The following is a 26,107-nucleotide window of genomic DNA, read 5'->3' as shown; positions in this document are numbered from 1 at the left end:
AAAATCGAATAATCCCATCATACTACTGCTCCCTTTTAAAGTCTGTGTGTCTGGTTGGTGCGACAATATCACAGAAGCATGATTGTTTAACATTATCTAATTTAATATCCCGATCCAAATAGATATGACGTTAGCTACCCTTATGCAGCCCAGAGTTTGGTGAGCAGCAGGCATATGGAGAAGGGAGATTAGGGGTGCCCATGGAAAAGAGACGGGGACCTAGTTTTGAATCACCTCGTTACTGTGGCTGATTAACAGGGCTAACCGGGTGGACTGCTCAAACAGAAACATATTTCAATGCACAGTCGGGCAAAGATTGTAGAGACCTGATACTCCTCTACAAACAGTAGACTCTGAACGCAGCTCTCTCACTTTACCCAAGATAGAGTCGAAGACATCTAAAAAAAACATGACTGAGTTTGTTGCTTGCTATAATCCAAAGTAGTCAAGGCGGGAAAACAGATTATTTGCAAATTTCTTTCAAGACAGGTCGCCACGCCAACAGAGGCGATGAGCACAAATGTGCATAATCCAGCAAACTCAAGAGAGAGGTATAGAGCAAGACAGAGTAATACAATAGGAGTGGGTGACAGAGTAAGAGCAAGACAGAGGGGGAGTAAAGAGAGAGAGAGATCATGAATGACTCAGATTTAGAGGGTTCGCTACACAGCAGATGTAAACAAAGTGTAACAGAGAGAAAGAGTGAGTGTAAGAGTGAGAGAGCGTGGGAGAGGCCGAGACGTTGAACAAGAGCAAGACGGAGAAAGAGAGGGAGAGAGCAAGATGGTGAAAGAGAGCGATTGAGAAAGGCAAGCGTGAGAAGAGAGATAGATGAAGTGACATCAGCCATGCAGAAGCACTGATGTGAGGGGGAGAGAGAGCGCGAGACCGAGAGAGAGACAGAGAGAGAGAGAGACAAGAGAGAGATAGAGACAGACAGAGAGAGAGAGCCAGAGCCAGAGAGAGAGGAAAGATAATGAGTTTCCAAATGAATCTGGTCTCAATCGACTGAGCTCACACATACATACACAGGGCTATGAGATCCAACCCCACTTTTAAGGGGGATGGTCGAGGCCCAGTGTCCCCTCTCTCTCCCTCCATCATTACTTACACTCATTACTACACTTAATAATAATAATAATTGATCAGTTTTCTATAGCGCTTTTCTAAGTACTCATAGACGCTTTACAAATAAGAAAGAAATACATACAGACAGTACAGACAATCAAACAAAAGGATGTAAACACTGGTTAGGTTAGGTTAGGCCTCATGTTCCTCCACACACTGAATCCCTCCTTTGTGCTCTCCTTCATTCCCTAATCTCTCTTGCTCTCCCTCTTTCCCTTCCTCCTCCACTCCATCCTGCACCCTTCCTCCCTCTCTCCCTCCTCCTCCTCTCCATCCTACCTCATTCTCCCTGCCTCCCCCACCTCTCCATCCTACCCCCCTCCCTCACTCTCCCTCATTTCTCCTCCTCTCCATCATACCTCACTCTCTCTGCCTCCTGCTCCTCTTCTCCATCCTATCCTTCCTCCCACACTCTCCCTCCCTATCTGGGCAGAATAAAGTAAAAAGGACATTCCATGTTTCTCCCGTGCATATCTACGAGCACGGAAACAGGGGATGGAGCTCCATCTGTGTAGCGCTGGCGTAAAAATACATTTCCAAACATCCCTGTGACGGAGCTGGGTCGACACACACCGTCTTTACCGCCCGGGATGGATCACTTTCATTTGAAATAACTCCCTCCCCAGGCCTGTGGTTTTACTGCCAGTACTGGCACTGTTTCCCCCTCATCCGTGACTTTCTGGAGTGGTTATAGACGCGACGACACAGAAATTATTGGAATGGGTCTTGAATACTGTGGGGGGACGTGCGACGTCTGGCCTGCAGGTGGAGTATGGACAGTTTAGGAGCGCACGGGATTGGCCGGGGGGATTGAACCTGGTGGTGAGCAGGTGTCTGCACTCAGGTCAATCAGGGAGGGTGTACTTATGTGCCTGCTTTCTGTTATAGTGAAGAGAGACCAAACCCAGGAGCGAACGGACCACGGACGTCCGGAGCGAGTGACACTTATCGAGATCCACCGCGAGACGGCTCTAAATGGATCCTTTTTGTTGCATCTTAAATATTTCTGTTCCGTTTTGAAAACAAATAAACCGATCTCCTGCGGAGAGAACGACAACCCCGCCTGCTCTCATTGCCCGAACCTGCTACAAATACATTTTAATTTGTGTAAATAAATCACTGTATTAACTAGACACATGATGGATGGCTGGATGGACAGAAGCGAGGCAGAGGAAGATGGGGGAAGAGTAAAGGTGATCTAGGGGCTTGGGAACACAAGGCGTTTGCGATTGGATCACGGGGCCGCCAGATCTGGACGCTCCCAGATTGGATCTAGGTTGGGGTTTGACCAGACATGCTACATGTTACATCCAGAGGTGTCCTCCTGGCCTCTTTTGGGTCTCCTAGCAGTGTGAGGACACAATCCCACCACCGTCCCATCTGATAACTTTGTCATTCCCTTACAATGGTCTGCATTGTGTTGTACCCAGCTCGAGAACAGGCTACTTGAGTAGCATGTCACCACGTTCAAGTCTGTTGTCTTGCATCAACAACCAACTAACCAACCAAGCCAACTACTAACATTTGGTTCATCATTATAAAATTAAAACGTTAGCAATTCCTTGGCTGCTTTTTGGATAAATCACATTTTAAGACGTACCTTTGTACTTTTGCTAATTGCGATGACATATGCAATCATTTAGGACATTTATAGATTAAAGGATTTTAAGACATATATATTGTTGGATTAATTAACTATGATAATCCAACGTTATTTGGTTGCGGAGTAGACGCATAGTACAACTCACTTAACATTCAACCATCTAATCAAAAGGGGTGTAAATTGCAACACATACGATGCATAATAGTCCAATGAGGTTGTGTAGTGCAGGAGTAACATCATAAATAGACACATTGGTCTTAGAGTCCTATAACATAAATATGGGGAGGACAGTGGTGTTTAGCAGTCAGCTAAACTTCCGCCAAATGAAGGAAGCAAAGGGCAGGTGGGGGAGCTTCTATTAAAGGACTTGTGTGACCTGGTAAGAACCACAGGGAAACCCACCTGTGAATCGTGTTCCATCACAGACATCGTAATGAATAGAAACACGACAGGAAGAGGACGTGACGGACAGACGCTATAAAAATAAAAGCCCCTCAGGAGAAAGAGTTACAAGCAGCTGTATGGCACAGCTTTGCACATATCTCATATCTGGAAGTAAGGCATTTATTATTATTTTAACAACCACTGTTCTGAATTCCCCTATGTATTTGTCTGATTTGGTAATTCCGTCAGGCAGATAGTAATGCTCCCTTACCACTAGGTGTGGTCCTTTTCCATTTGGTAAACATTGACGCGCAGTCGCGCATTATTCTAGTTTGTTCCACCACGTAACATGGAGCAAGTGTATGTGTGCGTTCTTGACCAAGTGAGTCATTCTTTGATATTTATATTGATATTTATGTATATACAAAAAGTAAGAACAGTACAGTTCACTTATATGTTAATGTTGGGTCAATAAGTTCCACCTCTTCAAGCATTGCGCAACTTAACCGTGCATTCACGTCACAGCCGCGATTGCATTCGGACCACGGCCATTACACATGCGCTCATTCGGAGCATTGTAAATCATTTATTATTTCATTGTTCAATCGAGCAATCCACCTTATGTCGGATATCATCCGCAAACGTCCTTCAATTCTCAACAACCACAGTGGGGGGATATTAATATGATCAGTCACAATCTGACAGTTTAGTGTAATCAGTTTAGTGTAACCTTAAGAGGAAGTTCATCACTATCAACTTCACATTTGAAGACTATTGTTTGGGGAAGTAGGGGTTTAGTTGGGGAGGTGTGTGTGTGTGTCACAAGAGGTCCTGCTGGCATAAAAACACCCAGCCCCGCGACCAAAACAATAAACAAACTGGAAGGCACATGGAGCTGTCCTCAGGTTACCCCGATAGCAGCCATGCTTGACTCACGCATACCCCTCTCCTGCTCCTCCTCCTAACACACACACGCACACATGATATTTCTCTCAAATCCTTTTCCCGACTTCTCCTTATTCGTGCTTTATTACTCGTTATGCCTGGCGGATTTACTCCATCAGCCGTTTCAGGAGATAGAGAGAGAATGAAGGTTGGTTCCCATCTACCAGTTTTCATGGAAATTTTAAATTATGTGCATAGAAATACCCGAATAGAATAGACGAAATTTCAAATAGTTCACTCACATTTATTTTGAGCTTGAGGGAGGTAAAAAGGTTGGTGAACAGTAGTGGATGGAAACAGGCAAAAATTAGCCTCTTCTTTTTCAGAGAGCGAGAGAGAGACAGACAAAGAGAAATAAGGATGGAGAGTATAGTTGAGTATAAGTTGAGGAAGGAGAGTTCTCCTATTGTTGTGTTCTTGTTGTGTAATTACTTCCTCAGCTTTCGCTTCAGTTAGCACTTTTATTAAAATGTGTCAGCTGTCTGTCTGCCCTAGGGACAGTGAACAGCTGTGTTGCGGAGGGGTTGGGGTGGGCAGAGCAGGGGCCGGACGGGGCGGTTTATATTGTCAGAGGGTACACGAAGCAAAATGATGCCCTGGGAAGGAGGCCTCGCCCCCCCCGGGGGGTCTCACTGGAGGTAGAACAGGTTTTTTGAGCTGAACTACGTGCAGTGGATCACTATTTAATGAATGATGTGTGATTTATTAGAATCCTGGGCGAAACTCATCTGTGCCTCAGCCATTTTGCTACGCTACGAAGACCGCATCTTGTGCGCGGTAGAGCGATAAATTAGCTGTAATCAACTGAACTACGACCGCAGAGAGAGAGTGAGCGAGAGAGCGAGATTTATTTTGCCTATTCATATTACTTAAGATGAAGTCCACAACTCTTAGGTCTTGGTTACACTTTTGTCGTTTCATAGTGTCTTTTGTGACAGTCTCGCTGAACTTGAATGCAAACTCAATGGCTGGAGAGGTCAGCCTGGCCTATGGACACGATTTGCTTCCAGCGGCCCAATGGACTTACAGTGGGGCAAAAAAGTATTTAGTCAGCCCCCAATTGTGCAAGTTCTCCCACTTAAAAAGATGAGAGAGGCCTGTAATTTTCACCATAGGTATACCTCAGCTATGAGAGACAAAATGAAAAAAAAAATCTAGAAAATCACATTGTCTGATTTTTAAAGAATTTATTTGCAAATTATGGTGGAAAATAAGTATTTGGTCAATAACAAAAGGTCATCTCAATACTTTGTTACATGCCCTTTGTTGGCAATGACAGAGGTCAAACGTTTTCTGTAAGTCTTTACAAGGTTTTCACACACTGCTGCTGGTATTTTGGCCCATTCCTCCATGCAGATCTCCTCTAGAGCAGTGATGTTTTTGGGCCACACGGACTTTCAACTCCAAATATTTTCTATGGGGGTGAGACCTGGAGACTGGCTAGGCCACTCCAGGACCTTGAAATGCTTCTTACGAAGCCACTCCTTCGTTGCCCGGGCGGTGTGTTTGGGGTCATTGTCATGCTGAAAGACCCAGCCACGTTTCATCTTCAGTGCCCTTGCTGATGGAAGGAGGTTTTCACTCAAAATCTCACGATACATGGCCCCATTCATTCTTTCCGTCATACGGATCAGACGTCCTGGTCCCTTGGCAGAAAAACAACCTCAAAGCATGATGTTTCCACCCCCATGCTTCACTGTAGGTATGGTGCTCTTTGGATGCAACTCAGCATTCTTTCTCCTCCAAACACGACGAGTTGAGTTTAAAAAAAAGTTCTATTTTGGTTTCATCTGACCATATGACATTCTCCCAATCCTGTTCTGGATCATCCAAATGCTCTCTAGCAAACTTCAAACGGGCCCGGACATGCACTGGCTTTAGCTGGGGGACACGTCTGGCACTGCAGGATTTGAGTCCCTGGCGGCGTAGTGTGTTAGTGATGGTAGCCTTTGTTACTTTGGTCCCAGCTCTCTGGAGGTCATTCACTAGGTCCCCCCGTGTGGTTCTGGGATTTTTGTTCACCGTTCTTGTGATCATTTTGACCCCACAGGGTGAGATCTTGCGTGGAGCCCCAGATCGAGGGAGATTATCAGTGGTCTTGTATGTATTCCATTTCCTAATAATTGCTCCCACAGTTGATTTCTTCACACCAAGCTGCTTACCTATTGCAGATTCAGACTTCCCAGCCTGGTGCAGGTCTACAATTGTGTTTCTGGTGTCCTTTGACAGCTCTTTGGTCTTGGTCATAGTGGAGTTTGGAGTGTGACTGTTTGAGGTTGTGGACAGGTGTCTTTTATACTGATAAGGAGTTCAAACAGGTGCCATTAATACAGGTAACAAGTGGAGGACAGAGGAGCCTCTTAAAGAAGAAGTTACAGGTCGGTGACAGCCAGAAATCTTGCTGGTTTGTAGGTGACCAAATACTTATTTTCCACCATAATTTGCAAATAAATTCTTAAAAAAATCAGACAATGTGATTTTCTGGATTTTTTTTTTCATTTTGTCTCTCATAGCTGAGGTTTACCTATGATGAAAATTACAGGCCTCTCTCGTCTTTTTAAGTGGGAGAACTTGCACAATTGGTGACTGACTAAATACTTTTTTGCCCCACTGTACCTCACCGCTGTTTTGCATCCATGCTTCCTTGCGTCGCAATACACAAGTTACACGCATTTTCCAAAGAACTGTTAAGTTCCCGGGGGTTGTTTTGTTGTCTCCAATGTCACCCAGGGTGCATGGGTTGGTGCCTTGTGTGAACTTGGCATCACAGATATTCAAGCAATCATTTCAGCATTCAAGTGTGGAACACCTTTTACAAATTTCCGTATCATTATTGATCATTATTTAGGCGAGGAATCAACAGTGTAGATTTTCAATATAGGCAGTTTTACGGGAATTGATGGCGTATCGAAAAAAGTCAATCTTCTCAGAGTTTAGAAGCTCCATTAGCGCCTGCATGGCGAGCTAGCCAGCCGGTCAGTAACACTCACAGATCCCGCCCCCACGGACCACCACCCCACAGACCACTGCAGCTAGTGGAGCAGACCACGGAGGAAAAGCAGGCAAACCACTGTATAAAGAACAGAAGCATTATGAAAGGGAACTGTTGCTATTTTGTGCTTGATATAATGTAATGTCTATTATAAAATGTTAGACATTAAATTTCAGTGTAGAGCTGAAGAAAATCAAGCTTCAATTGTATCGGGTGTTATAGCCTGGTTTTAATTTTTGAGGACTGCATGCGGCTTCGTTGCAGTGCACAATACAAGCAGGAACACATCTCAAATTGTCAACAGCGTTCTGTGTGCTCTTGACCTTGCTTTCTTCCAAGAACGATTAGCAAGTACATTCTCACCAAGAACACAAATCCTTTCTTTGCATTCATGGTATTGAAAAAGGCCCACAGACTGGAGAGACCCTGTGTCCAGGTCTTTGGAAGGGTCCAGTAAAGACATCTAGGTGAGCGTGTGGAAGGAGACATTGCTACACAGACCGATTCCAAAATCATCCAAAAAGAAACCACAAGGGCATTCATGGCACACCTGGGATTGACATGCCAGATGTTTGGCGTGAATTTATCAGGGAAGAGACAACCTGATTGGCCAGAAAATGCTCAGAAATAAGGCAGAAGCGGTCTAAAGATGAACGCAGATTCACAGACTAACCAATGAAGGGTTGCTAGGCCATTTATAACAAATTCCACTAAAATCATAGCTGTAAAATCGTACCTTTGAGCAACACATGACAGGGGAAGGGGAGAAGGGGAGAAGTGGGGAGAACAGCCATGACTTACAGGCTTAAGACTGACCTGGCTGCATTCCTGCTATTGTTTCAACTGCTGTACTGGAAACGTGTCCCTCTGCAGTTTGAGTGACCTTGTAATATCAAGAAGAACAAAAACACATTTCAAACTAATTGTTCTTAGGCTCGGGGTGGGGGTACATTTGGGTTTTATTGAATAGGTTAATCCACTCGCTTCAAAGCACAGTGGTCAAAAGTCTAAATCGGCAAAAACAACATGCGCCATGCAGTTTGGTGCGACATGAAGGATTCATGGTTGGGTTCTTTGGTTCAGTGGGGATTCAAAATGGCGGTGTGTAAGACTGTGAAGCGTAGCGGGCTTCTGACAGACTGAGCTCTCCCTGGGTCAGCTTAGCTAGCGGACGTGAGCGGCCTGGCAAGCTTGATATGGAGAGGACAGCTACACTCAGCACCTGATCACGTATTGATTGTGAATTTCCATACATTAATGTGTGTGTGCGTGCTCATTTGATTAGCATTGATTTGAAAGAGGACTTAATGAAAAAGCTCCCAGATTTCTCTGAACAACACAGATTCAACTCTCATCTACGCAACGTCTTTCAACGAAAACAAAGAATAGAAAAACTAGAAAGAGGAAAAATGTTAAATGCAGGATCATTACAATCCTCCTTTTTTAAAGATTTTCTATTAACTGTATAAAAAATAGAATTTATGATGTCAACATAAATCATTTTAAACAGTTCATCCTAAGGTGTCCTTAGTGGTGAGTAATCTGGATCCTCTTTGCTGGGCGGGATCAGCCAGTCAGTCAGTCTGGGACAACAGTCCAATGGTACAGTGATACATGATCAGTGGACTTGTTCGACACCCAGAAGAGAACAGCAGCCAGCCAAGCTTGTTTTGTTCAAAATGTTTCTTTAGTTGGTTCGGATTTCCGCATTATGATACTGCGGACATGGACCCGTGCTGGCCTGTGGCAGAGTAGTTCGTGAGGTCAACACCATGGCAGGGAGACCACAAAGAGAGGCTCGAATCCCATCTCCAGCCTGCCTTCTGAGAAGCCTTGAGAGAACCAAGGGGCTCTGCAGCGCAGAGTGCCGTCTCACCTCATGTCCAAGGGCTCAGGATTGGTCAGAGGGGAGAGGCTGTTTATGGGTTGTTATCATGGGGGATAGGGTACCAACATGAGTGTACCTCAGAAGATCGGGACTAGGACTTCACAATGTGGTGTGATCTGCTGATATACACCGAACTAAACATCGGAATGTGTACTGTGAAGGTTGCAGGTGGGTTTGGCTGGTTTGTGTTATTCCAGATTGGTTGCTTTGTTGTTTTTAAAGGTTCTATGGCATGAACATTTTATGCCATTTTATGCCATTAATATTAGTTCCTCTAGCTTGCCTATGGTCCCTCAGTAGCTAAAAATGGTGTTAGGTGTAAAACGAGCACTAGGTATCCTGCTCTGCCTTTGAAAAAACAAAGGTCAGACACGCCGATTTGGAATTTTCCCTGCATGTCGTCATACGGGGACATGTTACCTCCCCTTTCTCTGCTTTGCCCGCCCAGAGAATTTGGCCCGCCAATGAGACAATGAACTACAACCGTGCGAACGCCACATGTATGAGTGTGGGTGAATACACACACTGTAACACAACTGTTGTACACTTCTTGATTGACACTTCTTTGATAACCGTTCTGCTGTTTGTGTTATGGCGCATATAACGTTGGGTTCTCTGAAGTCTCTGGTATTTCCACGAGACTCGTAGTGAGGGTTATCTCAGCCATGGGGAAAGGAACTTTGGCTTTGACTCCCTGAAGTTTATGAACTGCTACATGGAGGAAAAAGGGATTGTTGCCCGTGATTGTATCCCGCCGGGAGCCCCGCTGCCCGTTGCCAAGGCACCACCGCCGCGAGGCACCACCGCCGCGAGGCACCAACACCGCGAGGCACCAACACCGCGAGGCACTGCGGGAGACAATCGCGCTCAACAATCGCGGGCAACAATCCCTTCTCCTCCATGTCTCGGAAGTGGAAGAACCACAGACGTCGGAGAACCCGACGCAGTCGTTTGAGATTCATAATATTGTCTGGAGGCGTACACAGCTTTCGGCCGTGATAATATATATTATATGATAGTTATCTATGCATAATATCATATAATTTAGATATAGAGCTCCAGGACTCCCGCCAGAGCACCCAAGGTGCTCTAGAATATTTACAGAACATGGCCCAAAGCTGTGTGCGCCTCGCCATTGCGATACATCCACTGTAAACACGAGCGCATGGTACAGTGGCCGCAAGCCGCTCAGGGCCATACCCCCACCCTCCACCTTGACCTGCCACTAAAAAATAGCACGTTTGTGGAAAGCTCATCATGGGACTGGCTCGTAATGGCTGTAATTCTGCACCAAGACTGCATTTCGTAAACGTTTTCAAGCACTGTATTAGGGGCCCAATAACACCTATATAAAAGGATCCATAAAGTAGCATGCCATGGGACCTTTAAGGTGTCAATCATGACGATTTTCATGTTATGATTGCCACTTAAGGCAATGTTTTTTTTTGGTGAAATACTTCTACAAAAACCTCTGATGAGGTTGCCAGATTGGCAGGTTCTCTAAAATGCCTTGAGTAGAGTGATTGTTTGTATGTAGCATTGGCATGGGGTCATGTCACACGCTACATGGGAGGGGAAGGGTTCGGGATGGTACTTGGATTTGATGGGTAATAAATCTTCTTGATTTCAAGAAGTGGTTTGTATACATAGAGTATACATTTATCTACCTTTATATATCTATATCTATATCTCTTTCTCCATCTCTCTCTTATTGCTTATCTCTTTTCTATATATATCTATACCGAGTTTGTTTACTGCCTATTCTTTTAGGGGGATTATTTGCTTCTTGCTTCCCATTCTCTTGCAATTGCAAACTTAAAAATCAAAAGCAGTTCTGAGTAAGCAACGGTGGAAAATAATGGGGTTCAGCAGGATGGGGTTCAGCACCCCTTACTCCCTGGTGGAGGGCCCGGGACAGAGGAACAGAGGCAGGATGGGGTTCAGCCCCCCTTACTCCGTTGGACTGATGCCGATAGCAACTAGGGATGGGCATTTGAAGGCATATCAATATTTGAATATTCTATAAAAAAAAAATTGGAGAAACCGGTTAACCAAACTACGAAAAAAAGTGTAGCGCACTCATAACGTAGCCTGAAGCTCTTCCGTGATCTGGCCTTCACTAAACAAATGTATTCGTTTTCCATCTATTAGTTAAATAAATAAGGAAATCAAATCCAATTTGTTAAATTTATTGAGCCTTTTAGAAGGAAAAAAACACTCGAAATCAGTATGCTGAATCGAAACCATCATTTTTTACAAGAATATGAATGAACATTATTGCATACTTAAGGCACAAAATGAAATTAGATTAAAGTAAATTCAAGGCACATACTGAATAGATTCAAGTAACTGAAGCACAACAGCAAAAACTATTTTTTTTAAGTACTGGTGGGCTTGGATATCAACAGAACTCTACTTGCAGCGCATGGGGCTGCCTCGCATTACGCATGATGCGCATACAACAGAACATCAACAAAAATATATTATGTGTAAGACAGAAATACAGTATGTCTAAAACATTTCCAGTGAACATAACACAGAAGCCCACCTACTGCATCACTCATTCTTCTTCCAAATAATTAGCATATCTACGTGCTCGGGGGATAGGCGGGTGCGGAGGCGATTTACAAGCATGCCGTGGAAAAGACTCTCTCCGCTGGAACGGAGGTTGCGGTATAGCCAAGTACTCCAAGTATTAAATGGCATTAGTATACACATTTAATGAACAATATGTAATTAATATAGCTAATGAATATATTTAATATATTTAGGCAAAAATTAAAAGAAATCTGTTACAGCTAAAGACGAATACCCACGTCATTTCGAATATTCGAATAACGTGCCCATCCCTAATAGCGACCCTCTCTCCCAAAGCCAGGGTGTTTCTCTCCACTGATTGCAATAATAATATTTCCAGGTAAATGTTTTCCCCGGGCATGGGTGGGACAACCTCAAGGCTGAAGACATTGCCCCAGCGAGGAATGTCTGCCGTTTCATGCCACGGCCAACATGGGAAGGCTCTTGGGATCCAAGTCCCTAGGTCTCTGAGCCTTAATGATGATGGAAATGGGGGTCCAGATTGGACCATTTAAGGGTTCAGAATACATGCATGTTTACAGACTGTTGTCCAAAAATCCATCTGAAGGTAGTAGGGGTGCAACGGATCACAAAACTCACAGTTCGGATCGTGTCACGGTTTTTGAGTCACGGGTCGGATCATTTTCGGATTAACAACAACAAAAAAGATAAGACAAAAGGGACTTTAAATGAAATCTTCAAATGTCTAACAACAAAATAAAGTGAAAAATTACGTAATAATCCTGCTTCCTTTAAGCATAGTAAATATTTTAAAAAATTGCTTGTGTCCACATAAAATAAAAACTTATAAAAAATAATTTAAACAAAATAAAGTGCAATCTGGAGCATTATTCCTTCTTCTTTTTAACATGGATAGTAAATAAAATGAAATAAAAACTGTGTCCAAGGAAGCACAGCAGACCTGGATTTACAAGTTTAAATTGCCTTGGGAGAGTCTACACTCTCCCAAGGCAATGCAGACATCCTCCTCTTTTTTTTTTTATCAAGTATGGTCGTGTTTTATTTGGCATTTTGCAAATCCATTGATTTCTGTTGGAAGACTCATTGCTCGTTGACCGGAAACAAAAAGGGGGGCTGGTTGTTGTCTTTTCGCTTGGTTCTAGCCCTACTGTTGATACAGAGAACCGAGCGAAAAGACTACAACCAAACAAACAGCCCATTTCCACTTCCGGTTCGGTTTCCGTTTCAATGGGATTACGAAACGCCAAATAAAAGAAGACAGAAACTGTATTTTGCTACGATACTTGATTAGGAACATCAACGAACACTAACACTAACCACTCTGTGAGTTGCACATTTCTGAAAACAAACCTGTTGTTTTAAGGACAGGTTTGTGAATGCCCAAAGCCAGCCATTTTGAAGCAGGCAGGGGCGAATCGAAATGAGACAAATACCTGAGACAGGACCAATAGTCAGCATTTCGTTGTGTCAACCATTATATTTCATACTAGACAAACCAGAAATGGGGCTCAATGTGCTAATTACCGGAATTGTCCTTTAAACATGCTCTGATCACGTGAATGCACAACTTTTTTTATCACCCGATCCACGGATCACTTGCGTCCCGAACCGTGAGGGTTGATCCGTACGGATCACGGGTAACCCGTGAACCGTTGCACCACTAGAAGGTAGACACCAGGGAGAGGGAAGAGGGCCCTAGCTAAGAATGTGTGGAAGGGGGTTAAGCATATAAGTTCTTTACGTCTGATGTGGGATAAAGCTTGAATTTGGCAGCGAGCGAAGGGCCTCTGGATTCATCATCAGCCAGGAGCTAAACCCTTAAGGGGCTGGCTTACAATTACTGACCTCCTTCCAACTGCCATTGGCCAAGTTAGTTTAGAAGGTATTTTTTATGTGTGGCTCATGGAACTTCATGCTAATGGCTCTGCTCTTCCAAACGTTTATTCACTGGCTTATTGATGATAAACATGTGTTTGCCCATCATAAAAAACGTGGATCAAGAAGGTTAAAAGAAACAAGGCCTACATTAACAGCATCATCATAAGAAGACCAGCTCGAGGAATTGAACGTTATTCAACGAGTGGTACTTAACAGCGGTACATAACTGTCGGCAATTTCATTTGATGGACACCATTAGCGGATGAATTAGTTCAAATACACCAAAAGAAGACGTGCTTTCCAGTAGGGCTGTCCCCTGAAAGTCGATGATTCAAATCAGTCGGTTCCCGCAGTCTTCCTTTATTTTTATTTTTTTCGTCAGTGAGTGGTGTGCATTAATAAAACTAAAAATAAATAACATTAAAATGCACAGGAATAATATTTATATGGATAATAATTATAATGATATATTTTAGAAGGACTGAGGCGGCACGGCGTGTGCTGAAATGGATACAAATTGAAACCAGAACGGTTGGTGCACGGACGGTGGTGGTTTTACTATAGCAAATATTACCATAGCCTATAACCATGTCTCAGAAGACGTCAAAAGTGTGGCGACATTTATAAATATGCCTACATATAAACAAACAATACAATAAATATGACTTTGACTCCGAAGAGACAGCTGGTGCCGTGCGAAAGGAGAGAGTGTGAGAGAGAAGGTTAGGAGCATTACTTTGTGTATTTTCAAAGAGTTTTTATTTGATCTCAGTAAAAGACCAAACCTATAGTGTAGACGTGTCAGACCATGAATCGACACATTTATTGTGACCTTTTATTATTCTTCTTCAGTGGCAATTGGTGCTGAAAATAAATTGCAAACTGCGCGTACAGATGCCACCGCAGGCTTAATATTCACCATTTGTATCATAGCTCTAATGATAATAAAGAGAAGCTTTATTTAGACACTGTCCATGTCACTGTGGCGATTGATTCATAGTAACTTTGTTTGCTAGACAGAATCTCGCAGAGGGAAGCGGCTGTCTCCCCTTACATTATTGCTACATTTTCTCTAGGAGCACAGTCAGTGTGGCAACACAGCGCTGTGTATTATTTTGGGCTCAATAAATGCAATCAGATCGTGAACACGGGGCTCATATAGTTGATTATCCACTAGCCTATACATGAGCCCCGTGTTCATTATCGGACCGCATTATGGGCAGAAGCCTAATTAAAACCCGACAGGAATAAGTTGGCTACAATTCCGACCAGTTTGATTGACAGAAAACTGTTCAGGCGAGAACGTAATGAGCGCAACGCGCAAGCATATATTAAAGGCCTATAGCCTACCAAAACAGAGTGTTCATAGAAAGAAAACTCATTTTTTAAACCTCCAAAAGACCTGCCCCAAACGGCCGCCGAATAGTCAAATCTCTGGACTGAAAACTGAGAAAATTCGACTCAGAAAATTCAGAGTCGGGGACAGCCCTACTTTCCAGCCACTTTCTGTGCCTAGCGAGTACAAGGACAATGTGATGATCCATGACCGCGGTGATTATCAAGTGCCCTGGCTGGGTCCATTCCTGGGGCTTTCATGTGACAGCTGAGAGCCGACTTGTGACCCTGAGGCGATGACTCACAAACAGCAGAGAACATGGAGCAGTCCTTTCTATTAAAGGTCATTAGGGAGAGGATTTTCTCTGTATGCAACACATTGACTTTCACCTCAATCGGGTTGGGCTGAGCAAGATTTTAATAAATCCAATGCATCATAGCCAAGGCGCCCCCAATGTATTGGCGCTGAAAACTAAATCCCCTAATCCCCAAAAACAAAACACCTAGTTCTCTTAGCAGGGCTAAATTCATCATCCACGGGACTGGCACTAAAATCAATGAGCAGGAATGAAGGGATCAGTGCGTGACCTGGTATTATTATTATTATTGGGAATGGGGGTTTAATGAATGAGTGGAGAAAAGAAGAGCGTTATTTTGTTATAATCAAGTGTTTCATAAGAGGTTCACAAAATAACACATGATTTGAAGGGGTTGGATTCAATGTGCGGTGTGCTAATTCTCAATAACTACTTGTTACATTTGTATTGGATTACATACCTGAGCCATGCTACATCAGAATAAGGAATGAGTCTTTTCAATCGTGTATTCAATTATTATACTAACACCTGCACACAAGTCATTTCAACTATACCAGTTTTGAGATGACCAGAGAGGATCCCATTCTTATAATGTGCCCATGTGCAGAGGTGTATGATATGTTTGCTGTCGTGGACCGAGAGGAATGTTCAATGCCATTCTTTAAAAGACAAAATGGAAAATATGAAAGAAAGAATGAAAAATACACAACAAGCCAACAACCAGGGAAATGAAAGGTATGTTTCGTTCAGCTCAATGTTCAAGCGAACGTAATGTTATTTTGAAATCTTTAGATAACAAACAACAAGAACCACAAAGCATAGTGAGCTACTAAAATGGCACCCACCGGCGACGTTGACCTTCTCTGCGTTGGTAGCGCTGGGCGTGGCCGTGACGGCCCCGGTGCCGTTGGTCAGGTTCCCCCCTGTGCCGTTGTAGATGTTGTCCACCTTGGACTCCAGCTTGCCCAGCCGGAGCATGATGTTGTCCAGCAGCACGGCCAGGGTCTTCTTCAGGTCTGGAGGGGAAGGTCACCCACAAAGCCCTCAAACATGGACAACAAATAACTGTTTGCTAAGATAATATTACTTCAGAATGCATCATGGGATTTTTGATGGCGATAATGCTCCATTTGGAGAGAGCACAAGAGAGTTGTAGCATTATAAAATTCTAAATAAATTAAAATATAAGAGTATAAGGCTTATCCAAACTTTGTTTCACCACGTCTTGCATGAGAAACGCTGGAGCAGTTTCAAACACAGCGATGGTACCCACAATAATATAATAATTATATCATTATTATAATATTACAATAATTACCCTGCACTTTTAACCCTTACTTCAACTGTTACCATTACCATTAACATTCCTATTTCCTATGCTTCTGTACCTTCAAAATGAAGGCAGTCATTGTTATTTTACGATGTATGTGGATAGCAGTAGCTCAGGAGGTAGGGCGGGTTGGCTGGTAACCGCAATGTTGCTAGTTCGATCGCCGGCTCCTCCTAGCTGAGTGTCGAGGTGTCCCTGAGCAAGGCACTTAACCCTAACTGCTCCCGATGAGCTGGCAGTCGCCTTTCATGGCTGACGCCGCCGTCGGTGTGTGAATGTGTGTACGAATGGGTGATTGTGAGGCAATATTCTAAAGCGCTTTGGGTGGCCACTGGTTACAGGTTGGCCACCCAAACCAGTTGGTTACTGTTTTTTTTTTCGGCTATTTTTTTTTGCGGCATGATTTACAGTTCAGTAAATGTTTTTTGTTAGTGTTTCTTTAGTCCTTTTTTGAAATGAGACTTGTAACATTTGTGATCATCATTGTGTCATTTTTATGATGTAAATTGAGGAAGCAAAGGCAATATCGGCATAGCCTGGAAATCCAGACCCACATCTAGAAAGCTGTAGGGTCTGGCAATGAGTAATGAAAATGGCCCAACTCAAGGGGTGGCACCAAGCATGCATTTGAAAATATCACTGGAAAACACACATTGGATAACACTACGAGCAATCAGATGAATAGGCATGATCTATCCAGACCAGCGGAGCTAACCAATAGATAAGACTCTTGCCGTATCCGGTCGGTAAAACAGCAACACTTTTGGCCCGCCTATATCAGATACATTGATTTGATTGGTTAATGTTCTGGACCAGGGGAATTGGGGAGTGAGTATATTGCTCGTTCCTAGAGTGACTCGCTGAGCAAATTCAAATACTTACTTTTATACTTGTTTAAGAAGTAACGAGTAACAAGCTACTTTTAAAATTATCTTCCCCAACACTGGTGACAGGCTATATTCTTTAAGAAATAACACGAATTATGGATAAAAATACTATAGAAAGCTCCGTAGTTTCTTTTTTAATAATCACATGCTTTGATAGGCTATAAGACTTACGAGAAGACAAGAGGTCAAAATTAAAACAGCGCAAAACCTAAATTCAAATCTTCGGTTGTGTGTTGTCTATATACTATGCTGCCCGGCGCGGCACTCTGTGACCGAGAGTGGATCTGACATCCACTGACCTTCTCCAAACAGGATGTGATATTTAAACTAGCAGGTAGAGTAGAATGCAGGGCGCATACAATTTTATCTAGAGGTAACATGCAGATTTTTTTTATGATAATCTTTTCCCCATGGTTGTAGCGCTGGCCGAATTTCAGCCAACCAATATTTGATTCGGTTGACTACTGCCCGATTTGAATCTAAACAAAACTATGTGACATTTGATCCAGCTGGGTACCCTTCCCTGAAATGATTGTGTAAAGCACATCAGTAAATGTAACTAACCCCATGATGGAAATGCAAAACCTAGGATACACAGGTCAAAATAGAGGTCGAGAGCTAAACTCAAAACATCATTGATTTATGTTCCCACGCCATTTACAACAAAACCGGATGTGATGGCCTAAAAATAAAAGTGTGCATCTCATTTCTCTGGTAAGGAGCAACCGATCATGTGCCAGAAGGGGGACCAACGTGATCAATACCCACATGTGCTAAACTATGTAGCCTGGCTTTGAACTGACGAACAAGCCAAGGACACCATTTCCTCTGAGGCAGTCATTGGATATCACACTCGCTGCTTATTTGCAAGTATAACAAGTCATTGAGACATTGCCAGGTGACCTTTAATACATTGTTTTTTATTACAGAGCACTAGAGGGTACGAAAGAAATGTCAGTGGTCATATCAGGTGGAGTGGGTAAGAGAGATATATATATATATATATATATATCCAGCTGTTCTGCCCTTTCAAAAAAATATATTTTTAAAAAGAAATAAAATAAAAAAATTTGAAAAACTCCATTATGTTAATTTTGTGATCGTTTGACTCTAAAATCGAAATTCGATTAATCGCCCAGCCCTAACACACACACACACACACACACACACACACACACACACACACACACACACACACACACACACACACACACACACACACACACACACACACACACACCATCAGGAATAATGTGTGGGATTTATGACATGTTTTTCAATAGTTTCTAATCTGAGCCAACAAGACATTTTAAATACAATCCCAGGACAGGCCAGATGGTCTGGATCCTAATCCATACTTCTATGCTGACCAGCGCTGTTTGGCGACATGGACTACAGAAGGTAAGCCATTTGAAACGCTCCATATGACCTAGAATAGTCACGACATGATGGAAGTAGCGATGAGCGATGTCCATATGGAGGCATCTTTCTTTAGTTTGGTTAGCCATTAAGCCAGTGAAAGCTACGTGGGCCACGGTACCGGGACCAGGCCCTGTCCAGGGTCCGACCTGGACCACTGGCTCACTGCACTGCTGTCAGGTGAAGAATTGAACCATGCCTGGAGGGAGGGGAGGATTGCATTGCAGTAGCCGCCCTTTCACAGCATGCTCTCACGCAATTGCACAACTGTTCTAAGAGAATTTAAAAGAACCATCCAATTGTTAAATAATTTGCATTATTTTTATAGACGGACGCAAACCAATGATCCATAGTTGAATTAATCTGCTTGCACACCACCTGAAAAAAATCGAAATAACCAACAAACGAATGGCAACGAATGCCAACAGTGGGCAGTGTGCCTCGCCTGCTGGGGCCTGTACCCTCCTAAGCCCCCCCGATCCAAGTGTTCACATGGTTCCTCTCTGCAGATCGGCTTGGCCTTCAGCCAAGTTGAGAGCCTCTTCCAAAAGAGCTCAACGATTTGAAGGAACCAATCAGCACTGATCAGAAAACAGTGTGGAGCAATCGACGTAACCATCAAAACAGTTTTTCCTGAATTAGACTGAATAATGAGGTTAAAAGATGAACAGAAAAGCAAAGTTAAATAAAATGCTTTCCTTCCAACTGTTATTTAGCATGAGCAAAGAGAGAAACAGCATACCTCTGATTGGCTGGTGTTGTAAGTCAGGCCGTGCCCAAAGGCGTCACCAACGGGGGGGGGAAGACCAAAATGCCTCTGGAAGCAATTGGATAGGCCTACAACCAATCAGAACAATGACTGATGCAGCACTGAGCCACGAAATAATGACAGCTTTCTAGCAACAAAAGCTTTAAGTCCAGTCGTCCATAAAAAAAATATTGTGAAAATATCCCATCCTGTTAGTTTAACACTGTCATGAAACCAGAATCAAAATCTGCAGCAGCCATCTCTGTTGCTGTTTTTGAAAAAGCCTCTACGGCGCACCTCTGCACCATCATTGTATTTATCTAGCCTCATCTTAGATAACCGGTAGTGATTGGTCTGTCTTTTTCTGACCGGGCAGAAAAAAATGTTGTATGGGAGTGGGGTCAGACCGATCTGCAGAGCAGATGAATCATGAGCTGGCCAGGTTTATCTGGTTCTACAGCGAGGCCACACTGATATCTATATAAACCGCTGGCTGTTTTTTTTCCATTGACAAACAGGTAGAATCGGTTTCAGCCAACATTTTGAGGTTGGGTGTTGTTGTTTGATGGGCCAGTGAGCAAGCACCGTAACAGGATATCAGGAGACTATAAAGACAGATGCAACCCTTGTTGTTTAGCCTGTGTAGCGAGCACCAACAACCTCCAGGGTAGGGCTGGTCTATCCGGGCAGTTGTTAGGCTACAGTTACCGGAAAAGAGATGAAACGAAGCACACTATTATCTTCCATAACGCAACTTTTCATATGAGAGGCGTTAAGGAATTAAGGAAAAATTAAGGAAAAGCACTTCAGGGCAAGTTGAACAGCCCTGTCTGCAGCTTGTAGCCTTGTTCAATGAGCCCAAACTAGGTCTAAACATGTGCTAAATGTCTAAGCTACAGGTTGAACAGGCCTGTCTTCAGCATGTAGCCTGTTTCAATGAGCCCAAGCTAGGTCTAAACATGTGCTATGGGTCTAAGCTACAAGTTGAACAGGCCTGTCTGCAGCGTTTAGCCTTGTTCCATGAGCCTGAGCTGATTTATGGCACAACATGTGCCATAAATCAGTTTATTTCAACGGTGGTACGAGCGGTAGTACTGCAGGTTGTAAGTGGGATAAAAACAATTGTACAATAATATAACACATTCTATTGATTATTGAAAGTGTATGTATTATCATTATTCAGTATAAATAGCATATTGGCTTGTTATATTTCCCAAAATAGTGTTGCTTTGTGCATTCCATAAGTCATTTTCGATTTCATTCCAAGCATGTTTTCCATTATAATGTTTTCCATTGATGATTTGTTAAACACACACACTGATCAGATTGAAATGTAAATTCACACTAATAAGCACCATATACGGGTCACTTCCACTCTCTGCTATGCCACTGCATGTGTATTTATCTATTTTTTTAAAAAGGTCTTAATGATAAATATAGCTAAACATAGCAATGAGGGGGCCAAGCAGACTCCATGAACTAATTTTGGTTGACAGACATAATTGGTTAGGTGATGACAGTAATTTCACTTGCAATGAAAGCTATTGGCAAATGGTTATCACAATACATTGAAGTTGCTTTTCTAAGGGCTGGAATAGACCAGCTGCTAACAAGGTCAAAAGGGTCACCAAATTGTTTGGTGTCGACACCAACAGGTGTCGACCTGTTGGTGGCGCTAGAGCTCTTGAGCTAGCTACCCCAAAATTGCTGTGATTATTAGACTGTCCTGAATAAGTGTGCAAATCTTTTACCACGGCGTTCTATGGGCTGCCATAGACTCCCATGGCAGGATATTATAATAAAAATAATGATAGGGAAACATAGAATAACAATGGGTGTCTCGCAGCTTCGCTGCTTGACCCCCAATAAAGTCAAAGTCAGAGAACCACTGCTCTAGGTCAGATTGCAGGGCTATACTATGAGTGTAATTTGTTATAAAAGCCATAGCCATCCTTCAGCGAAATGCTCTTTGACAACTGTGCCTGATTACTGCACACCCGCACCTAGCCATTTCTGATACATTCTCGTCCCTGATCAGTTTGGAGAATCCAACTTGCCTGTCAATCTCAGGTGCGGTGAGATATCTCTCATTTCAATGATTTCCATGAAAAAGCGCTTAGCAATGTACATGTAATGGTACATTAGGGTCAGGAGTGAATACTACCTTGCCCCAATTTCATAGATGGATACCTGACCATCCAAATTGAGCTACCACAGAGAAAGGGGTAGACATAGGTTTCACTTATCTCAGCAGTTCAACATTGCAGTTAATGTGATTTGTTCAAACATTTCCCCCTTAAAGGGGACATATCATACCACTAGGTGGGAGTGTGATTATCCATTACAAGCAGGTTTGAAAATGTGCAGCATTGTGACATCACAAGTGGGCGTGTCCACCTAGATGTGTGCTGGATAGATCAGTCTACCATCCTATCCAGTGGACTTTAGCAAACGTTGCTCATCTATCCGTCACACATCTAGGTGGACACACCCACCTGTGATGTCACAATGCTGCACATTTTGAAAACGGCTTGTAATGGCTAATCACACTCACACCTGGTGGTATGATATGTCCCCTTGAATGATATGGTGTTGACATGGGAGGGGAGACACCAACTGGGTATCAAAGAGACTCCCCAGATCAAGGATAAGGACAAACCAAGGCACCGGAAAGTCCATACATCTACTAAAAAATGTAATAGAGCAACTATTTTCCTGTTGCGGAGCAAAAGAGGAAGGCTCCCAATTAATTAGCCGAGGCGTAGGACTTCTAATGACCCCTTCTAATTACCTTTGGTAGAAGATGCTCTGGCTAAACCCTCTAGTCGGTTTGTCTGTCCCAGGGGCATCGGCCCACGCTGCTAGTGAAGGCCTTGGCCTGAATGCCACACTTGATTTAATGGCGCGTTTCTACCGAGCGGTGCGGTTTGCATTTCCACTCCCAAAATAAGAGCACTGAGCCATGATTAGCCTTGGCGCTACACATGCCGTCTTGAGTGGTTGACAGAACCGTCACTTTCGTGCGACAGGGGGATAAAAACAAACAAAGAACCTGCAAGGTACTTCTTGACAACGAAGAAAACTTTGTTTATTGAGAAAATGTTGCGCAAAAGTTTGCCATTCTTCTTGGACGTCCTACATTGTTGCTCTTTGTTTAATGTGTCGCGTTCTTCTTTTTCATTTAATTTATTAGCAGGCTACACTGTGTCAGGCTGCTATGATGTCACAATGCTTACGTATCTGTCGCGGCTTAAACCCCGCCCTACTGTCGGCGGTGGAAACGCAAGCAAAATCATCAACCAAGTGAGTAGACGCCGGCAGCCAAAAGTCTGCGGTGACCTCGTGAGGCAATCATTTGTAATGCGTTTTAAAATGCGATGGCAAGATAAAGTCTTCAGCGTGTTCACAGTGCGGCTGCTGCACCAGTGATCAAAATGAACTAATCAAGAGTCAAAAGTGGAGCAGAGGGGGAGGACAGAAAAGGCCCTGTTCCTGTCGGGCTCCTCTGGTGGAGGGATATTAGTGCGTTGCGGCAGAAACAATAGAGAAGAATACGCTTGATTTGGCAGACCTAACCTTAATGTCAGCCAGATTATGTTTTGGTTTGTTGAGTCGAAAGCCGGAGAAAAATGTAAAGATCAATAGTGAAAAAAAATCCCATTAGAGAAAAAGGCAGGCTGCATTCCTTATCCATTCCTAACAACTACAGAACAGAAAAAGCTAACAGCGTGGTGCAAATCCCCCTATTTCCTAAGGACGGTCAATCAGGCCTTTAAGTTTATGTTACAGGAGTGGATAAAAACGCAATTGTGTTCATGCATGTAATGTAGAGGTGGTGATCTGCCTTTTATGTGAACTTAGACATAAAAACATTTTTTTTTCTTTTCAATCAAATGAAATACTACTGAACAAACATTGAAACGAGACTCGCAACAAGGTGTGGGGGCATGAAACCTTTTTCTCAGGATTATAAACCATTTGGCATACAGGGAGTCAGTCAATCGATTCCCAGCTCAGGTTTCTAATGAAGGCGCTCCATTGACCCGGTACAGGTCTATTAATGGATGAATAACTTATTGAAGACCACCACCACTGCAGTAGCAGCAGTGAGACCTTCCAGGGCAGACTCTGACCACTCTGACGCAGTGCCCAGCAATGCATGTGGACCCAATCAGAATACAATAGAAGTGGAACTGATTAAGACAAACCGAATTACTTAAACAGAAGGAGCTGATGTTGTAATTTTAAAAAGGTTATTTTTACAAGACTAATCCTGTAATCGGCCAACTGTCATAAACCTGCTTCTGTGATTTGATTAAAAAAATACACCAAACATGACTGGAAGCACCTCAGTATTTTGCAGTAAGTGTCAATATTGAACAAAAACACGGCACAGCCAATGGAGCTAAAGCCAAGAGAATTAAAACTGCAAACACTGACACAGATATGCGCTTTCCAAACGTGGACGTTTGTTATGATAAATATGGACTAATCCCGGGATTTATTAATATATATTATTGTCCTGTACTATCCAACAAGGAATAGCACTTAAATATAGCAATAAAATCCACGCGTAAATGCTATCCATAACAATAAGAGTAGCACCAACAGTAGTTGCTGGTAGAGAGTCCACCGGAGCGGGGGAGGTGGTAGGGGGGTGTCACTCACCATAGGCCGTCATGGTGCCCACGTAGGGCCCGTCCATCACGCTCTGGTTTTCCTCGGCCAGGGCCTTGATGTAGCGCTTGCTGAGGTCCAGGATCTGCTGGCGCAGCATGGAGCTGCTCTCGTGGCTGGCCCGCTGCTGGATGGTGAAGTGCAGCAGCATCATGCCCCAGATGAAGCCGAAGCTGACCAAGAAGAAGCCCAGCTTCTGGGAAGACAGCTTCCACAGGAAGGGGGTGGCCATGGCAACAATCTCTTAACCCCTGGTTCTGGGGTGGGAGGGGTGGGGAGGGTGGGTGGGGGGAAGGGAGGGGGGGAGGGGGTTAAGGGGAGGTTGAAGGGAGGCTGAGGTCCAGGGGAGAGGGTGGGAGGGGGGGGCAGGGGGATGAAAATCAGGAGGGGAGAAGGGGCATGGTTGGGTGGGTGTCCGAGGCAACAATGGCGGCTGTTGTTGGCGGTGGCGGCGTGGGAGTTTGGCGTGGAGGCCTCACGGGTACGCTCTCCTTCTCAGGGCCATGGTTTTCTCTCAGGCTCATCCCAGGAGGCCGGCTTCAGACGCTGGCTGTATTCTGCCGAACCAAAGACAGGAGATAAGAAGCTTTAGCGGTAAACCAGACAGCTCAAGGGCTGCTGGACAGAGGAAAGGAGTGGAGGGTCTTCTATTTGATTGATGCTGCCCAACATAATAACATGTGTATAAGAAAGGTGTGGGCGAATTCACCAGACAGAGACTTGGTGTTCAACGAAGGTGGTCTCACATTGACCAAATAGCTGTTTAGTGACGTAGGTAGTTCACAGACAGGTAAGATGTGTGTGTGAAGCTGTGAGCCTAGCACAGCTGTTGATCAAAGACATGTAATGTATTCAGACACAAATTGTGTTTTATTACTGACCACCAGCTCTCCTTGAAATGAAAAATATTGTCATCCCATTAAGCTTAACCCATTATTGGAATTAAACTGTACGGTTGTATAGGGCTGCTCGAATATAGAAAAAAATCAGAATCACAATTATTTTTGTCAATATTGAAATCACGATTATTCAAACGATTATTCATACGAACTTTTGCCTAAAAAAATTACACAAAAAGGTCAAAAAGAAAATGTTCAAATCTAAAATAATTTACTGATATGTATCCAGCTGTTCTGCACTCTCTCTAAAAGACACAACATCCCCATTTTATCAAAGTGGCATCCATTTCACTACTTTAATCAATTGGCAGCTATTATCTAAAGTGAGTGCAGTAAATATGTATGCACATCTTTAGGAGCAGGTACGGGGTAAGGAGTCATGTTCAATGGTTTCCACAGGTAGACAAAAGGCCTGCTGGGTTTGATCCCCATAGTCTGCGGTTGTGGTTCACTCCAGTCTGTCATGCTGGGAGACATCCTTTTCCTTGGCAGAGGACCCTCCTCTCCCTCGTCTTCTTATTAAAGTAACCAAGAAGCCTTACCCTGTTGTGGCCTGTCTAAATAATTCAAATCCACGAGGCACTGCTCGGCATATTGGTGCCGTCAGCGACAGTCGATTGTCAGCTGCCAGAATAATGCCCTACGAGTGCCTCTTGAAATACAGGCTATTGAGTGCAGATATTTAAATGTAATGAAACTGGACTGAAGTCCAGTTTCATTACAATACGACTTCGATCTCCAATGTCCTCAGTCTACAAGCAGGTGCTCGGTTCCCCCTGCCAGCTACTTAATGACATGGAGTACACTTTGGGCTGGGCGGTATATCGATATTTGAAATATATTGATATTTTTTCAAACGAGATATGGAACGAGATGCTATCGTCAACATTGATATAGTTAATTTGCGCTGAAAGTACAGCGCATTTGCTCCAAAAATAGCCATTCTGAGCCGCGCCTGCTGCCTGCTTTTTCCAAGCTCCGCTTATCTCTCCCCGTCCCGTTATGCCTCCGGCTCACAGTGTTGCCAGATTGGGTCAAATTTCCGGCACAATCTGGCAATACTAGGTTGCCAAATTGGGCGGGAAATCTTGCCCGATCTTTTTAAAAATCCCATTCAG

The 26,107-nt window shown here is 43.6% G+C and overlaps 1 protein-coding gene across 1 annotated transcript in view; it reads right to left on the bottom strand.

The window, feature by feature from the left end:
- Positions 1–26,107, bottom strand: part of mgat5 (alpha-1,6-mannosylglycoprotein 6-beta-N-acetylglucosaminyltransferase) — a 101,831-nt gene that overhangs the window by 60,640 nt on the left and 15,084 nt on the right. Inside the window, exons 2-3 of the mRNA XM_079734640.1 lie at positions 24,082–24,647; positions 15,875–16,045 (exon numbers count right to left, since the gene is read on the bottom strand). Of these exons, the coding sequence (XP_079590766.1) occupies positions 15,875–16,045; positions 24,082–24,322 (412 nt within the window). The 5' untranslated portion in view covers positions 24,323–24,647. The remainder of the gene's footprint in view (positions 1–15,874; positions 16,046–24,081; positions 24,648–26,107) is intronic.

This window comes from Pollachius pollachius (assembly GCF_949987615.1).
Source record: "Pollachius pollachius genome assembly, chromosome: 4".
NCBI classification, from domain to species: Eukaryota; Metazoa; Chordata; class Actinopteri; order Gadiformes; family Gadidae; genus Pollachius; species Pollachius pollachius.
Note: the sequence above shows the minus strand (reverse complement) of the source record. Positions and strands in the feature narration are given on the sequence as shown.